This window comes from Rana temporaria, chromosome 6, assembly GCF_905171775.1.
Source record: "Rana temporaria chromosome 6, aRanTem1.1, whole genome shotgun sequence".
Lineage (NCBI taxonomy): Eukaryota > Metazoa > Chordata > Amphibia > Anura > Ranidae > Rana > Rana temporaria.
Genome location: NC_053494.1, coordinates 10,004,076 through 10,019,464, shown reverse-complemented (window position 1 = coordinate 10,019,464; position 15,389 = coordinate 10,004,076). Strand labels below are relative to the sequence as shown.

At 44.6% G+C, this 15,389-nt stretch overlaps 1 protein-coding gene across 4 annotated transcripts in view; it reads left to right on the top strand.

Annotated features, from left to right (window-relative positions):
* LOC120943042 (apoptosis-associated speck-like protein containing a CARD) overlaps positions 1–9,972 on the top strand; it is a 50,481-nt gene extending 40,509 nt beyond the window's left edge. For all 4 annotated transcript variants that reach the window (XM_040356109.1, XM_040356105.1, XM_040356108.1 and 1 more), the window contains 2 exons: positions 5,018–5,065; positions 9,317–9,972. In XM_040356109.1, the coding sequence (XP_040212043.1) occupies positions 5,018–5,065; positions 9,317–9,360 (92 nt within the window). In that variant the 3' untranslated portion in view covers positions 9,361–9,972. The remainder of the gene's footprint in view (positions 1–5,017; positions 5,066–9,316) is intronic.
* Positions 9,973–15,389: the final 5,417 nt, after the last annotated feature.

Genomic DNA, 15,389 nt, shown 5'->3' with positions numbered 1-15,389 from the left:
TGTGTTCCAACTTTCAGAGACAGGAAAGTGGGACACCTTTTGGCACAAATTATGTAGGTAAAGGACACACAAAAAAAAAATAAGTGTTTTTTTTTTGCATTTTTCCATTAAAATGACAAATGAAATCATTAAAAAAATTGTTTTTATAGCTAGTAAATATTATATATTTTTTTTTAATAGAGGTCAATACATCAGAGACGAAAGAGGGACAAATGAGGAGTAAAGAGGGATAGGGGGATTTGGTTTTAAAGAAAGGTGTCTTGTCACATTCGGCTCCCCATCACAGAATGCTCTGGAAGTGACGTTCCCTTTGCCGCCATCTTGCTACACCCCACACTCCTGCACAGTAATGATAGAGTGAGAAGGGGGCAAGCGGACATCTTGTTACACCCACCAAAGTTTTAGATTTCACAGTTATTTTCACCACAAAACGGAGCTTATGTGCTTAAATACAGGGGCCGGGATTCAGAATGGACTTACGACGACGTATCTATATGCTTATTCAGGAAAGGAGATACGCCTGAATTTTGGCAAGATACGACCGACGTAAGTCTCCTACGCCGTCGTATCTTGGGTGCATATTTACGCTGGCCGCTAGGGGTGCTTCCGTTGATTTACGCGTTGAATATGTAAATTACCTAGATACGCCGATTCACGAACGTACTTGCGCCCGTCGCAGTAAGCTACGCCGTTTACGTAAGGCGTACGTCCGGCGTAAGTTTACCCCTCATAAAGCAGGGGTAAGTCATGTTAAGGTATGGACAGCGGAAACGTCGGAACAGCCGTCGTATTTTATGTTGTTTACGTAAGTCGTACGTGAATGGGGCTGGGCGTAGGTTACGTTCACGTCGCATGAATGGACCTGGCGTATCTGAGGCCCCATACACACGAGAGGATTTATCCGCAGATACGGTCCAGCGGACCGTATCCGCGGATAAATCCTCTCGAGGATTTCAGAAGATTTCTATGCGATGGCGTGTACACACCATCGCATTGAAATCCGCGCTGAAATCTTCTGCCGATGACGTGTCGCGCCGTCGCCGCTATTATGACGCGGCGACGGGCGCGACGCTGTCATATAAGGAATTCCACGCATGCGTCAAATCATTACGACGCGTGCGGGGAATCCCTTTGGACGGATGGATCCGGTAAGTCTGTACAGACGGGCGGATCCATCCGTTGGAATGGATTCCAGCAGATGGATTTGTTGAGCATGTCAGCAAATATCCATCTGCTGGAAATCCATCCCAGGGGAGATTTATCCGCGGAAAAATATCCGACGGAGTGTACACACCATAGAATCTATCCGCAGAAACCCATTTGATGGGATTTATCTGCGGATAGATTCTATGGTGTGTATGGGGCCTTAGGGAGTAAATGCGACATGATTCTGAGCATGCGCACGCAAGCGCCGTTCGTTCGGCCATGCATTTACATGGGGTCACACTTAATTATAATACAACACACCCACTGCCTTGCTACTTTGAATTACGCGGACTTACGCTGGCCCATTTACGTTACGCCGGCGTAAATATGGGAGCAAGTGCTTTGTGAATACTCAGCTTGCCTCTCAATTTTTTACGTCGGCGTAGCGCATATGAGATGCGCTACGCCTATCTAAAGATGCGCCGATCTCTCTGAATCCCGGCCAGTGTTTGCAAATCCGACGGACTGTTTACATGTTAAATGTGAAAATCAGAGGTGTTCGGTCACATTAGCAACCATGTAAGGTCAGCAGGTTTGCTGCTGCTTTTAATTCCGCGTACACACGACCGTTTTTCAGCATGAAAAAAAACGTTGTTTTTCAGCATGTCCAAAAAACAACGTTTTCCCAACTTCATCATTAAAACGACGTTGCTCACACACCATCGTTTTAAAAAAATGCTCTAGCAAAGCGCAGTGACGTACAACACGTACGACGGCACTATAAAGGGGAAGTTCCAATCGCCTTTGGGCTACTTTAGCTGATTCCGTGTTAAGAAAAGACGATTCGCGCTTTTCTGTCTGTTACAGCGTGATGAATGTGCTTACTCTATTATGAATAGTTTTACCAGAACGAGCGCTCCCGTCTCATAACTTGCTTCTGAGCGTTTGCGCTGGTTTTTTACGTAATTTTAGCCCACACACGATCATTTTTTACAATCCGAAAAACGACGTTTAAAACAACGTACAATTGGTGGCTGGCTAAATACTTTTTTTCCCCACTGTATATATATATTTTTTTAAAGCACAGGCCCTAGAGAATAAATTGGTGGGTTGTGCAAGTTTTTATGTCATACAATATTTGCGCAGCGGTTTTTCAAACACAATTTTTGGGTAAAAATACACTTTTTTTTTTCAGATCTTGAGGCTTAGTTACCGGTACATAAAAAAAATTCTGGTTATAGACATACTGTACATGTGTTCCAACTTTCAGAGACAGGAAAGTGGGACACCTTTTGGCACAAATTATGTAGGTAAAGGACACACAAAAAAAAATATGTGTTTTATTTATTTTTTTGCATTTTTCCATTAAAATGACAAATGAAATCATTAAAAACGTTTTTTTTGTAGCTAGTAAATATTATATATTTTTTTAAATAGAGGTCAATACATCAGACACGAAAGAGGGACAAATGAGGAGTAAAGAGGGATAGGGGGATTTGGTTTTAAAGAAAGGTGTCTTGTCACATTCCGCTCCCCATCACAGATTGCTCCGGAAGTGACGTTCTGTCGCCGCCATCTTGCTACACCCCACACCATTGCACAGTAATGATAGAGTGTGAAGGGGGCAGGCGGACATCTTGTTACACCCACCGGAGTTTTCGATTTCACAGTTATTTTCACCACAAAACGGAGCTTATGTGCTTAAATACAGTGGGCTAGATTCAGGTACGGCGACGTAAATTTGTGCGGGCGTAGCCACAATTTAGAGAGGCAAGTGCAGTATTCACAAAGCACTTGCTCCGTAAGTTGCGGCGGCGTAGCGTAAATCTGCCGGCGTAAGCGCGCCGAATTCAAATTGTCAAGAGGTGGGCGTGTTTTATGTAAATAAAACATGACCCCACGTAAATGACGTTTCTCACAAACGGCGCATGCGCCGGCCGTGAACGTATCCCAGTGCGCATGCTCCTAATCACGTCGCAAATAGTCAATGCTTTAGACGTGAACGTAATTTACGCAAAGCCCTATTCGCGAACGACTTACGCAAACAACGTAAAATTTTCAAAATTCAAAACGTGGGAACTACGTCCATACTTATTAACATTGGCTATGCCTCATATAGCGACGTAGGAGACTTAGGCCCCGTACACACCATAGAATCCATCCGCAGATAAATCCCAGCAAATGGGTTTCAGCGGATAGATCCTATGGTGTGTACACTCCAGCGGATCTGTTTCCGCGGATATATCTCCCCTGGGATGGATTTCCAGCAGATCGAATATTTGCTGACATGCAGAACATATGCATCTGCTGGAGTCCATCCCAACGGATGGATCCGCTGGTCTGTATAGACTCACCGGATCCATCCGTCCGAAGGGATCCCCCGCATGCGTCGTAATGATTCAACGCATGCGTGGAATTCCTTATATGACAGCGTCGCGCACGTCGCCGCGTCATCATCGCGGTGACAGCGCGACACGTCATCGCCAGAGGATTTCAGCGCGGATTTCAATGCGATGGTGTGTACACTCCATCGCATGAAAATCCGCCGAAATCCTCGAGAGGATTTATCCGCGGAAACGGTCCACTGGACCGTATTCGCGGATAAATTCTCTCGTGTGTATGGGGCCTTACGCCGCTCGTATCTTAGCCTAATTTAAGCGTATCTGTTTTCCAGAATACGCTTACATTTACGATGGCGTAGATTCAGAGTTACGACGGCGTATCTACTGATACGCCGGCGTAACTGTCTCTGAATCTAGCCCTGTATTTGTAAATCCGACAGACTGTTTACAATGTTTAAATGTGAAAATTAGAGGTGTTCGGTCACATTAGCAACCATGTAAGGCCAGCAGGTTTGCTGCTGCTTTTAATGCCGCGTACACACGATCATTTTTCAGCATGAAAAAAAACCTTGTTTCACAATAATTTTTTACAATCCGAAAAACGACAAACGACGTTAAAAAACGCAGCATGTTCGAATTTTTTTTTGACGTTTTTGAAAAATAATGTTTTTTTCATGACGAAAAATGATCGTGTGTACGCGGCATAAGATTTAACATGTAAACAGTCCGTCGGATTTGCAAAAACTGGGCCAGATTCACAGTAGAGATACGACAGTGTATCTCCTTATACTCCGTCGTATCTCTCAGAGTATCTATGCGACTGATTCATAGAACCAGTTACGCATAGATAGCCCTTAGATCCGACATGTGTAATTGTTTTACACCGTCGGATCTTAGGATGCAATATTTCGGCCGCCGCTGGGTGGAGTTTGCGTCGTATTCCAGCGTCAGGTATGCAAATGAGGATTTACGGCGATCCACAAAGGTTTTCGCGTTCGTTACATTGTCGCTAGTAATTTTTTCCCGTCGCAAAGTTACGGCTGCTTTAACATGGCTTAACTTTAGACGAGCCATGTTAAAGTATGGCCGTCTTTCCCGGGTCGAATTTCAAATAATTTTTTCTTGCCTAAGACGTCCGGGAATACGAACGTACGCTACACACGTCGCCGTTCAAAAAAATGACGTCACTTCGCGCAAAGCACGGGGAGAATTTCAAAACGGAGCATGCGCAGTACGTCCGGCGCGGGAGCATGCCTAATTTAAATGGCACACGCCCCTTTGAATTAGGCGGGCTTGCGCCTGATGCCGCCGGCGTAAGTTTTCACGCAAGTGCTTAGTAAATCAGGCACTTGCAATGAAAACTTGCGGCGGTGTAACGTATATACGATACGTTATGCCGCCGCAACTATATGTGAATCTGGCCCATACTGTATTATTTGTGTACTGAAAAGAGGACAATTCTGCTTCTAAAATAAGATAACATGTCGGGATAGAGAGATTAATGTCTGTACTTTTTTTATTATTTTCAGTGAAAGAGAGAAAGAAGCCCAATGAGGATCCACCATCTGATCCATTTGGTAAGCAATATAAGAGGAGGTCCTGTCACCAATTATTCTGTAGAGGAGGCTTCTTTCCATAAGACTAGGCCACCAGATCCAGGTCCCTCAGTCATGTCCATGTATAATGATTCTGATCTAAGAGTCAGTCCCTGTCTAATTAGAGTCCCCAACTGTTTCAGTGGTCAGACAATTATGTGTCAATGGGTTGGATGGTGGTATTCTGCGAGACAATATTCCACATTGACCCAACATACAATGAACTAGTTAAGGAGTTTGTTGGACCGGTCACTAGATCACTTTGCTCCCACTTCTTACAGAAAGTTCCAGCTGGTTCACCATCCCTCACTGCTCATCATTGGCCACTGGGTCAAAGCAAACTGGCCAGATTGGCTTCAAATCTGATTTGGCACAAACAGATTAATTTATCCATACACACCATTTCAGAGATCTCCTCTACATCTCGGTGTCCAAGAAGATCCGGCGTGGTAGTCGGGCCTTCTCCCACCAGGGTGCCGTATTATGGAATAGCCTCCCTGTCGAGCTCTAGGAGGCCCCTACTATCCCGGTCTTCCGCGGGTTACTGAAGACTTAGATTTTCACGCAAGCCTTTCCTGCGTAGCCTCTCTCTTCCACCCTTTCTGCCGCTCTGTGCTGCTTTTGGTTCCTGCGTCCTCTTTTCCCAGGATCTCTGCTATGCACGTCGAGACCCTTCGGGGTAAGACCACGCTATATTAAGATACCTCTCAACTCAACTTAACTCATTTCAACACGTAAGGAGTCTGTCACCCATTAGTGAGTTTCAGTGCAGAGTCATTTTCATTAATTGCTTCCAAGTTAGTGATTCCAAATGTACATGGCAGCCAACATTTAAAAAAAAAAAGAGTCCATCACACCGGCGGCCTGTGTATTCATTATAAAATAATCCCGCAAATGTATTTTGGGTGTAACAATTAGTGTTGAGCAGAATATGCCATATTCGATTTCGCGATATATCTCGAATATATATTCGAATATTCGAGATATATTCGCTAAATTCGAATATTCGTGATATTTTATCAAAATTAAATGATTGCGATTTTTCGCTATTGCGAATGCGAAAATAATTGCGATTTTTTGATAACTGCGGTAGGAGCACTCTGATTGGCTCAGAATATTCGTGATATTTTATCGAAATATCGCAACATGCGAATGCGATATTTATTGCGCAATTTCGACAAATGCTGTAGGAGCACTCTGATTGGCTCAGAATATTCGTGATATTTTACAATACAAAATAATTGCGAATATTCGGCAAATGCGGAAGGAGCACTCTGATTGGCTCAGAATATTCGTGATATTTTACAATACAAAATAATTGCGAATATTCGGCAAATGCGGAAGGAGCACTCTGATTGGCTCAGAATATTCTTGATATTTTACAATACAAAATAATTGCGAATATTCGGCAAATGCGGAAGGAGCACTCTGATTGGCTCAGAATATTCGTGATATTTTACAATACAAAATAAAAAGTATTTTGCATTGGTGGTGATTCTTTACTCTATCCATCTGTCACAGCCATTTGTCAATCAAACACCTTGAAGATTGAACACGTTCATGCTGCATGCTTTGGACTTTTTTTCACTTCACATATCAAAGACATTTTTATGAAAGATTATTTTTCTATTATTGGGACTATATTTCTTTATATATTTGTTTCACTGTGTATTTCACAAGTTATTTGCGCTTGCTTATTTTATAATTTGCCCACATGTCTTGTCACTAGACATATTTTTTATTCTTGTAGAGCGACTCCATTTTCTGTCTTGTATTAATTTATGTTGTATAACATTTTTGAGTTGCTGCTGTATTCTCCCCTTTTTTAAGGTATGCGCAATTTTTTCCTTCTTACAAAAAATAATAATATCAAACATACAAATATTCATAACAGAAACATACACAAAGCCCCCCCTTTTGCATCAGAGACAATCAGAGTTCTCCTACCACAGTTATCGAAAATTCGCAATCATTTTCGCATTCGCAATAGCGAAAAATCGCAATTTTTTTTTTTCAATTTGGCAACATAAAAGGATCGCCTCAGCTTAGCTACTCGGCCCAGGGTCTCTAATCATACCAGCAATGCTTTTAGACGTCGATAGGATGTGATCTGTTTTAAAAATCAAATTGAAAAAATGCGAATATTCGGAATTGCGAATATTCACCGCGAAATTCGAAATATAGCGCGATTTCTCGAATATGCTATATTCGAGTCGAATATTCGCAATGCGAATATTCGTGAGCAACACTAGTAACAATGCAGTGTGGAGATCCCCCGTTGAGTCTTCAATGCTGTTTGCAACTTTGTCATAGAGATCTCTCCTAACCGATAAACCATTTTTATCCACAGAGAATTCACTGAAAGGGAATGTGGTGCAGTATTTATGGACCTTCCATCCTTGTGCATTCTCCTTAAAGGGGTTGCAAAGGTACAATTTTTTTTCCCTAAATATCTTCCTTTCCCTTAGTGCCGTCCTCCTTCACTTACCTCATCCTTCCATTTTGCTTTTAAATGTCCTTATTTCTTCTGAGAAATCCTCACTTCCTGTTCTTCTGTCTGTAACTCCACACAGTAATGCGAGGCTTTCTCCCTGGTGTTGTGTTTTGTGCTCGCCCCCTCCTTTGGACTACAGGAGAGTTAGGACGCTCTCTACGTTGCAGATAGAGAAATGAGCTGTGTGTTAGTGGGTGTCCTGACTCTCCCGTAGTCCAAGGGAGGGGGCGAGCACGACACTCCACACCAGGGAGAAAGCCTCTGATTACGGTGTTGAGTTACAGACAGAAGAACAGGAAGTGAGGATTTCTCAGAAGAAATAAGGACATTTAAAAACAAAATGGAAGGATGTGGTAAGTGAAGGAGGACGGCACTAAGGGAAAGGAAGATATTTAGGGGGGGAAATATTGTACCTTTACAACCCTTTAAGGCAAAAGGAAGACTTTGCTTGGGCTAGTGACACAAGTAACTCCACTGAAAAGCCAAGCTGTGCAGTGCTGATAGCAGTCTGAGCAGAACGTAGAGCTCCCATAAGAAGGAGGCCCCAGTTTTGGAAAAGGGTGTTTTTCTCCTTCATTAAAGCGGTAGTTCACCCTCAGTGTCAACATTGTACCATAAAATCAGGCATTGTAGCGCGAGCTACAGTATGCCTGTCTCGAATTTTTTATCCCCGTACTCACAGTGTACTGGTACATTATAGATTCCGACTCCCGCGGGGAATGGGCGTGCCTATGGAGAGGGAGGATGATTGACGGCCGGCTCTGGCACGTCACGCTCCCCGAAGACAGCCGGAGTAGGTCTCGGCTCTTCACGGCGCCTGCGCACAGGCTATGCGCAGGCGCCGTGAAGAGCCAAGCCTATTTCGGCTATTTCCGGAGAAGCGTGACGCGCCAGGGCCGGCCGTCAATCACCTTCCGTCTGGATTGGAACGCCCATTCCCCGTGGGCAGTCGGAATCGTCTATGTACGATTACACTGTGAGTACGGGGATAAAAAATTCGAGACAGGCATACTGTAGCTCGCGCTACAATGCCTGATTTTATGCTAGAAGAAATTTTTTTTATTTTTTTTCTTGTTTATAGGGTGAACCCCCGCTTTAAGCCCTAAAAATTCTGTAGATCTTAGGCACTGTGCATTGATGGGAATCCTGATAGAACCTCTACAAATAAGTAGAACCCTCCTGGAGGAGACATTGAGTTTCAGTGTGACTAACATGGCAAATTCCTTCCAGTGTAAAATTCAAAAGCTTTAAAAAGACCCACAACTCTTAGGCCTCGTACAGACGAGGGGACAGTTCGGACCAGTCCGCCGGACCGTTTTCATCGGACATGTCCGCTGGGAGATTTCGGTCTGATGGCTGTACACACCATCAAACCAAAATCTGCGCGGTGACGTAGACGACACTGACGTTCTCTATCGTGCGAGTTCAATGCTTCCACGCATGCGTCAAATCAATTCGACGCATGTGCGGGATTTCGGTCCGCTGGTTAGACGTACTTACCAGTGGACATGTCCGCCGGACAGCTTTCCAGCGGACATGTTTCTTAGCATGCTAAGAAACATTTGTCCGCTGGAAATCTGTCCGCTAGCCTGTACACACGATCGGATATGCCCGCTGACACTGGTCCGCGGACCAGTTTCAGCGGACATGTGCGGTCGTGTGTACGAGGCCTTATATATTCTCACTCAACAAGAACCTTTTTTTGTAAAATGTTGTGAATATTTTTTTTCTGATTACAGGTTTCTTGTACAGCGCTTTGCGTATGAACATGAACAGTCTCTGATAGCCCGCTGTGCTCTGGTGGAACCCATCCTGGATAGTCTCAAAACTAAAGGTCTGCTAATAGACGAACAATACGACACCATACGAAATAAAAGACTTCCCCAGGAGAAGATGAGGGGGCTCTACAGGAATATCAGGGGGTTTTCTAAATCTGACAAGGATACTCTCTATGAAATATTAAAGAAACATAATGGTCCTTTGATCAAAGATCTGGAGAATCCCTAAACTATTTTTGAAGATTACATTACAAATGTAACACCATCTACAGGGATTTTTAAAGGATATTTAAACCCAAGAAGAAAAATGTCATATATTTCAGCTTACCAGTCTGTAGATGGGGTGGCTGCTAGTTTCCTTTTTCAGGCTAAGAACATTTTCTGCAAGTACAGAAAAATACCTACTGATTCTGCCATAAAAAATAGTGTCCTTGTAACTTCCTCTCAAATAATGTTATCACCCTCCCCAGTTATCTTCTGTGATTTACAGCACATTTCTTCCTAGGTACTGGAGATGAGAAAAGGGGGTCGGGGATGTTGTAGCCTTATGCCGCGTACACACGATCGGATTTTACGTCGGAAAAACCTTGGATGTTTATAACGACGGAATTCTGCTCAAGCTTGGCTTGCATACACACAGTCACACAAAAGTTCTCTGAACCTTCGACCGTCAAGAACGCGGTGACGTACAACACTATGACGAGCCGAGAAAATGAAGTTCAATGCTTCCGAGCATGCATTGAATTGTTTCCAAGCATGCGCCGGCATTTTGCGCGTCGGAATTGCTACAGACAATTGGAATTTTTTCCATCTGAAAATTTGAGAACCAGCTCTCAATCTTTTTTTGGCGGGAAAATCCCGACAGCAAACGTTCGATGAAGCCTACACAGGGTCGGAATTTCAGACCAAAAGCTCACATCAGACTTTTCTTGTCGGAATTTCCAACGGTGTGTACGGGGCATAAATCAGGAGAGCAGCCTAAGGTAACAACACTACTCATAGCTAGATCCAGTACAGTGAGTGAGCGTTGTCACCCAGGACAGGAAGTGTTTTTCTGGCATAATCACCAGGTAGGAGAATAGAGAAGGCAGCCACCACACTGATAAGTTGCAATATATTACAATTCTCTGGGGGGGGGGGGCTAGATAGCTTTTAAAGATAAACTTCATTTCTCTTTCCATTAGTGTCCTTTGCTGTGAATTCATTACATCTTAAAATAAAGAATCTGTTATCACATAGAATCTGATCTATATATAGGGTTTTATAAACAAAACACATAAAATCACTCTTTTTGTTGTTTCTTATATACCTTATTTTTTTTTCAAAATGTAGTTGAAATGCTCTTCATACACAAAGCATTCCAATATTTGTCATTCCATGGCTACAACTTGGAAAGGCTAATAAGATCAATGCATTGCCTCTCTATATTTCTCATTCCACCTTGACTTTGACTTTTGACTTTCCATCTTGATTTTGGGGGTGTGGGGAATGGTGATCGGGGGAAAGAAGGGGACACGATGGCCAACTAGGCTATGGTCACTGAAGGATGATGTACGATTAGTCACACCACAGATATCCCATTACATGTACATCTTGTTGTAATCCAAAACTGTCCTTGCCAAAACATACATCTTTTCTTTGGGTGACATCATTTTATCACAGCACTTAAAATAAAATTCGGTTGAAATGACGTCTCTTGGACTTTTTTTTTTTAAAGTGTATTTTGTGCGTGTACTCGAGAGAGGAGCCGGACTGCAGGAGTTGGGAGTAGGCAGGCCTCCCCCAGAGACAATCTGCCACCTTTCTCCATGCCCCGGGTGGCAATGGCGGGTGTGTGAGGGGGTCCTCCCACACAGCCCGTCCTACCTGCTCCGCTTTGAAGCCCAACGGGGCAGAGGGACTCCCTATAATGGAGTGAGAGGATCTAGCCCGCTCAACCAGCCCTGTTAGTCCTTCGCCTCTCTTTTTAGAGACCGCGTGGTCAAAGTGCGTGCATGTTAACCCAATTTCGAGTGCGCGTAAATGTGGTGGTTTTTGTGGGAGGGCGTACTAAGCGCACACCCACCGGGAGCCGGGCTGAGACCACCAAACTCAATTCACATGTAGCTGAGACCGGGATCCGAACCCCTAGCTGCAGAGGTGAATGGCTTGTCAGCGCAGTGCCAATCGCAGATCCCGCCTCTTGGACTCTTTCATTAATATATTTATTTGTGTTACAAAATTGGAAGAAAGTCAGACATTTCGTTGGGAACCATTCTCGAGCCAACGGGATCAGAATAAAAGGTAAATGTTGACATTAGACCGATCTCAAGGTCAGGGCTTCTAAAACAATTATTGAAAAGGGATCTTCTAGGCCACCTGGAGTTCTTCCCTTCTCGTTCTGAGCATTTTGGGTGAAATCACGCCTCTGAGGCCTCGTACACACGACCGTTTTCCTCGACAGAATCCATCAAGAAACTTGGTGGCAGAGCTTTTTTTGCCAAGGAAAACGGTCGTGTGTATGTTTTTCGTCGAGAAAACTGTTGTGGAACTCGACGAGAAAAAAAGAGAACAAGTTCTCTTTTTCCTCGTCGGGAGTCTCAATTTCCTCGTCGCGTTCCTCGTCGGGCTGGTTTACGACGAGAAATACGTTCGTGTGTATGCTTAGAAACCTGCGCATGCTCAGAATAAAGTATGAGACGGGAGCGCACCTTCGGTAAAAGTAGCGTTCGTAATGGAGATAGCACATTCGTCACACTGTAACAGACTGAAAAGCGCGAATCGTCTCTCACCAAACTTTTACTTAACACGCAAACACATGAGATTAGCAAAAGCAGCCCCAAGGGTTGTGCCAGTGGAATCGAACTTCCCCTGCCGTTGTATGTGTTGTACGTCACCGCGTTTGAGAACGACGAGATTTTGTCTTGACAGTGTGTACGCAAAGAAAGCTTGTCAAGATTCTCGACCAGCCTGACAAGGAACTCGTCGAGGAAAAAGATGTTTCATTTATGACGAGTTCCTTGGTCGTGTGTACGAGGCCTCAGACTCTTTCATTGATGTATTCATCTGCGTTAAAAAAATTGGAAGGAAGTCAAACATTTCGTTGGGAACCATTCTTGAGCTAATGTGATCAGAACAAAATTTCTACATACAGTAAATGTTGTCATATAATCGTCCTCACGGTCAGGCCTTCCAAACAAGTATTAACCAAAGTGATCTTCCAGCCCAACTTGGAGTTCCTCTCTTCTCGCTCAAAGCATTTTGGGTGAAATCAAATGTCTCCGACCCTTTCATTATTGTAGTCATCTGTGTTAAGAAATTGGAAGGAAGTCAAACATTTTGTTGGAATCTATTCTTGAACTAAGAGCGGACATGAAATAAAGGTAAGGCAAATGTTGACATATGATCAAGCTCAAGGTCTGCCCTTCCAAATCAAATATTAAAGTCTTACTAGTCCGATTTTTTTTTTTTATTATTAAAATAACAATCATGTTTTACCACGTACACACGATCGGAAATTCCGACAAGAAAACGGTGGATTTTTTTCTGACGAAAAGTTGGCTCAAACTTGTGTTGCATACACACGGTCACACAAATGTTGTCGGAAATTCTGACTGTCAAGAACGCGGTGAGGTACAAGACGTACAACAAGCTGAGAAAAATTAAGTTCAATAGCCAGTGCGGCTCTTCTGCTTGATTCAGAGCATGCGTGTTTTTTTGTCCGTCGGAATTGCATACAGACAATCAGAATTTCCGGCAAGAACAAAAGAAGAAAATTTGAGAACCAGCTTTCAAATTTTTGTTGGCAGAAATTCCGACAGAAAAAGTCTGATGGAGCCTACACACGGTCCGAATTTCCGACCAAAGGCTCACATCAAACTTTTCTTGTTGGAAATTCCGACCGTGTGTACGGGGCATTATACTTACCTGCTATGTGCAGTGGTAGTGCACAGAATGGGGGGGGGTGGATTGTCAGTGTGTTTTTTTATTTTATTTACATTTTATTTTTATTTTTTTTAAATATTTATTGCAATGTTTTTTTTTTTTTTTTTAATCAGCCCTGTTGGGGGTCTTTAAAGAGATATCAGGGGTCTTAACAGACCTCTGACATCTCCCCTTTAAGACAGAGAAAGGGACTAAGGACACAGATTCCCCAGTCCCTTTCTCAGCAGCCTCAGCTAAAATGAATGGAGAGAAGCTCCTCTCCATTCATAAACTGAAGCATCGTAAACACAGGTTACGATGCTCAGTTATGTGATTGGACAGAGTCGGTGATCACTGACTCTGTTCATTCGGAAAAGGTAGGAGCCGAGTTTAGCTGCGCGGGGGGAGAAGATAGCATGGAGCACGGGGGGAGAAGACAGCAAGGAGCACGGGGGAGAAAGCAGCATGGAGCACGGGGGGGAGAAGGCAGCACGGAGCGCGGGGGGAGAAGGCAGCACGGAGCACGGGGGGAGAAGGCAGCACAGAGCGCGGGGGGAGAAGGCAGCACGGAGCACGGGGGGAGAAGGCAGCACGGAGCACGGGGGGAGAAGACAGCACGGAGCATGGGGGGAGAAGGCAGCAAGGAGCACGGGGGGAGAAGTCAGCACGGAGGGAGAAGTCAGCACGGAGCGCAGGGGGAGAAGGCAGCACGGAGCATGGGGAGAGAAGACAGCACGGAGCACAGGGGGAGACGGCAGCACAGAGCACGGGGGGAGACGGCAGCACAGAGCACGGGGGGAGAAGGCAGCATGGAGCACAGGGGGAGAAGGCAGCACGGAGCGAGAAGGCAGCACGGAGCACGGGGGGAGAAGACAGCACGGGGGGAGAAGACAGCACAGAGAAGACTTGCAACTCCCCTGCCTCACCGATCACCCTGACTGCCCAGGTATCGGGTGAAGCATCGGAGCATTTCCCCCCGAGTACAAGTACTCAGGAAATGCTCGGTATCGGTACCAATACCGATACTAGTATCGGTATCGGGACATCCCTAATGTCCACCATAGCCAGCCACTTGCTATGAGGAGAAACATGGTCTGCGCGCTCCCGACCTGTGTGTCTATAGAGCTGTGCTTCATAGACTTACACAGCAGGACTTAGGCCCACCCCCCCACTTCCTCTTCACTGCATTTGATTGAGAGCAGCAAGAGTCAATGGCTCCTGCTGCTTCTCGAATGCTGAGTGAAGTAAGGGGAGAATAGATGCAGCCATTCAGAGTGCTGATCTCTTCTCCCCCTCTTACTCTTCACACAGGGAAGGGAAGGGGGGCACAGGGAAATTTAAAACGTTTTTAGGTTTAGTAGCACTTTAAAAAAAGTGCACTTTTAACCTACCTCTCCTTGGAGTTTCCAACTCCTTACTCTGACCATTTTTAAAATCTGATGGAGATGGAGATGGAGATGGTGATGGAGATGGTGTCAACAGGCTGATGGGCTGCAGACAAGTTTTCCTTTGAACTCATGTGTTGGCTAAGTGTAAATGTATTTTTTACAAAAACATCCCCCCTCCCCAAAAAAATCTAAATTTTGAAGTAGTTTACAAATTTGTGTTGGGCCGCATTCATAGCCGTGGGCAGCGGGTTGGACAAGCCTGCTGTACAAAAGACCAGTTTGAAAATAAGAAAAGATATTTGCAGACTCGCTGCAATCTTGTTACCTTCTAACATTTTAGACAAAGGGTCAAGTTCACTTTCATAATACATTTCCCTTGTCACTCGACGTCTACATATTGTACAAGCTAGTAATAATAACACTTTTTTTTGCATATGGCATTTCACCTTGAAACTCTCCAATGTATGTCAGGGGATGAGGAACTTAAAGAGGAGTTCCACCCAAATTTGGAACTTCCTCTTATCCCACTCCTCTCCCCCTTACATGCCACATTTGGCATGTAATTTTTTTGGGGGGGAATGGGGGCTTCAGCACGAGTGGGACTTCCTGTCCCACTTCCTCCTTCCTGTAGGCGACTAAGCTTAATCGCCTTCAGGAAGTGGCTGCTGTAGGCGATCGCCTAGGACACGTCACTGGTCCTAGGCGATCTCCTGGCCAATTACACGGCGCGGCGCCGGGCCGCG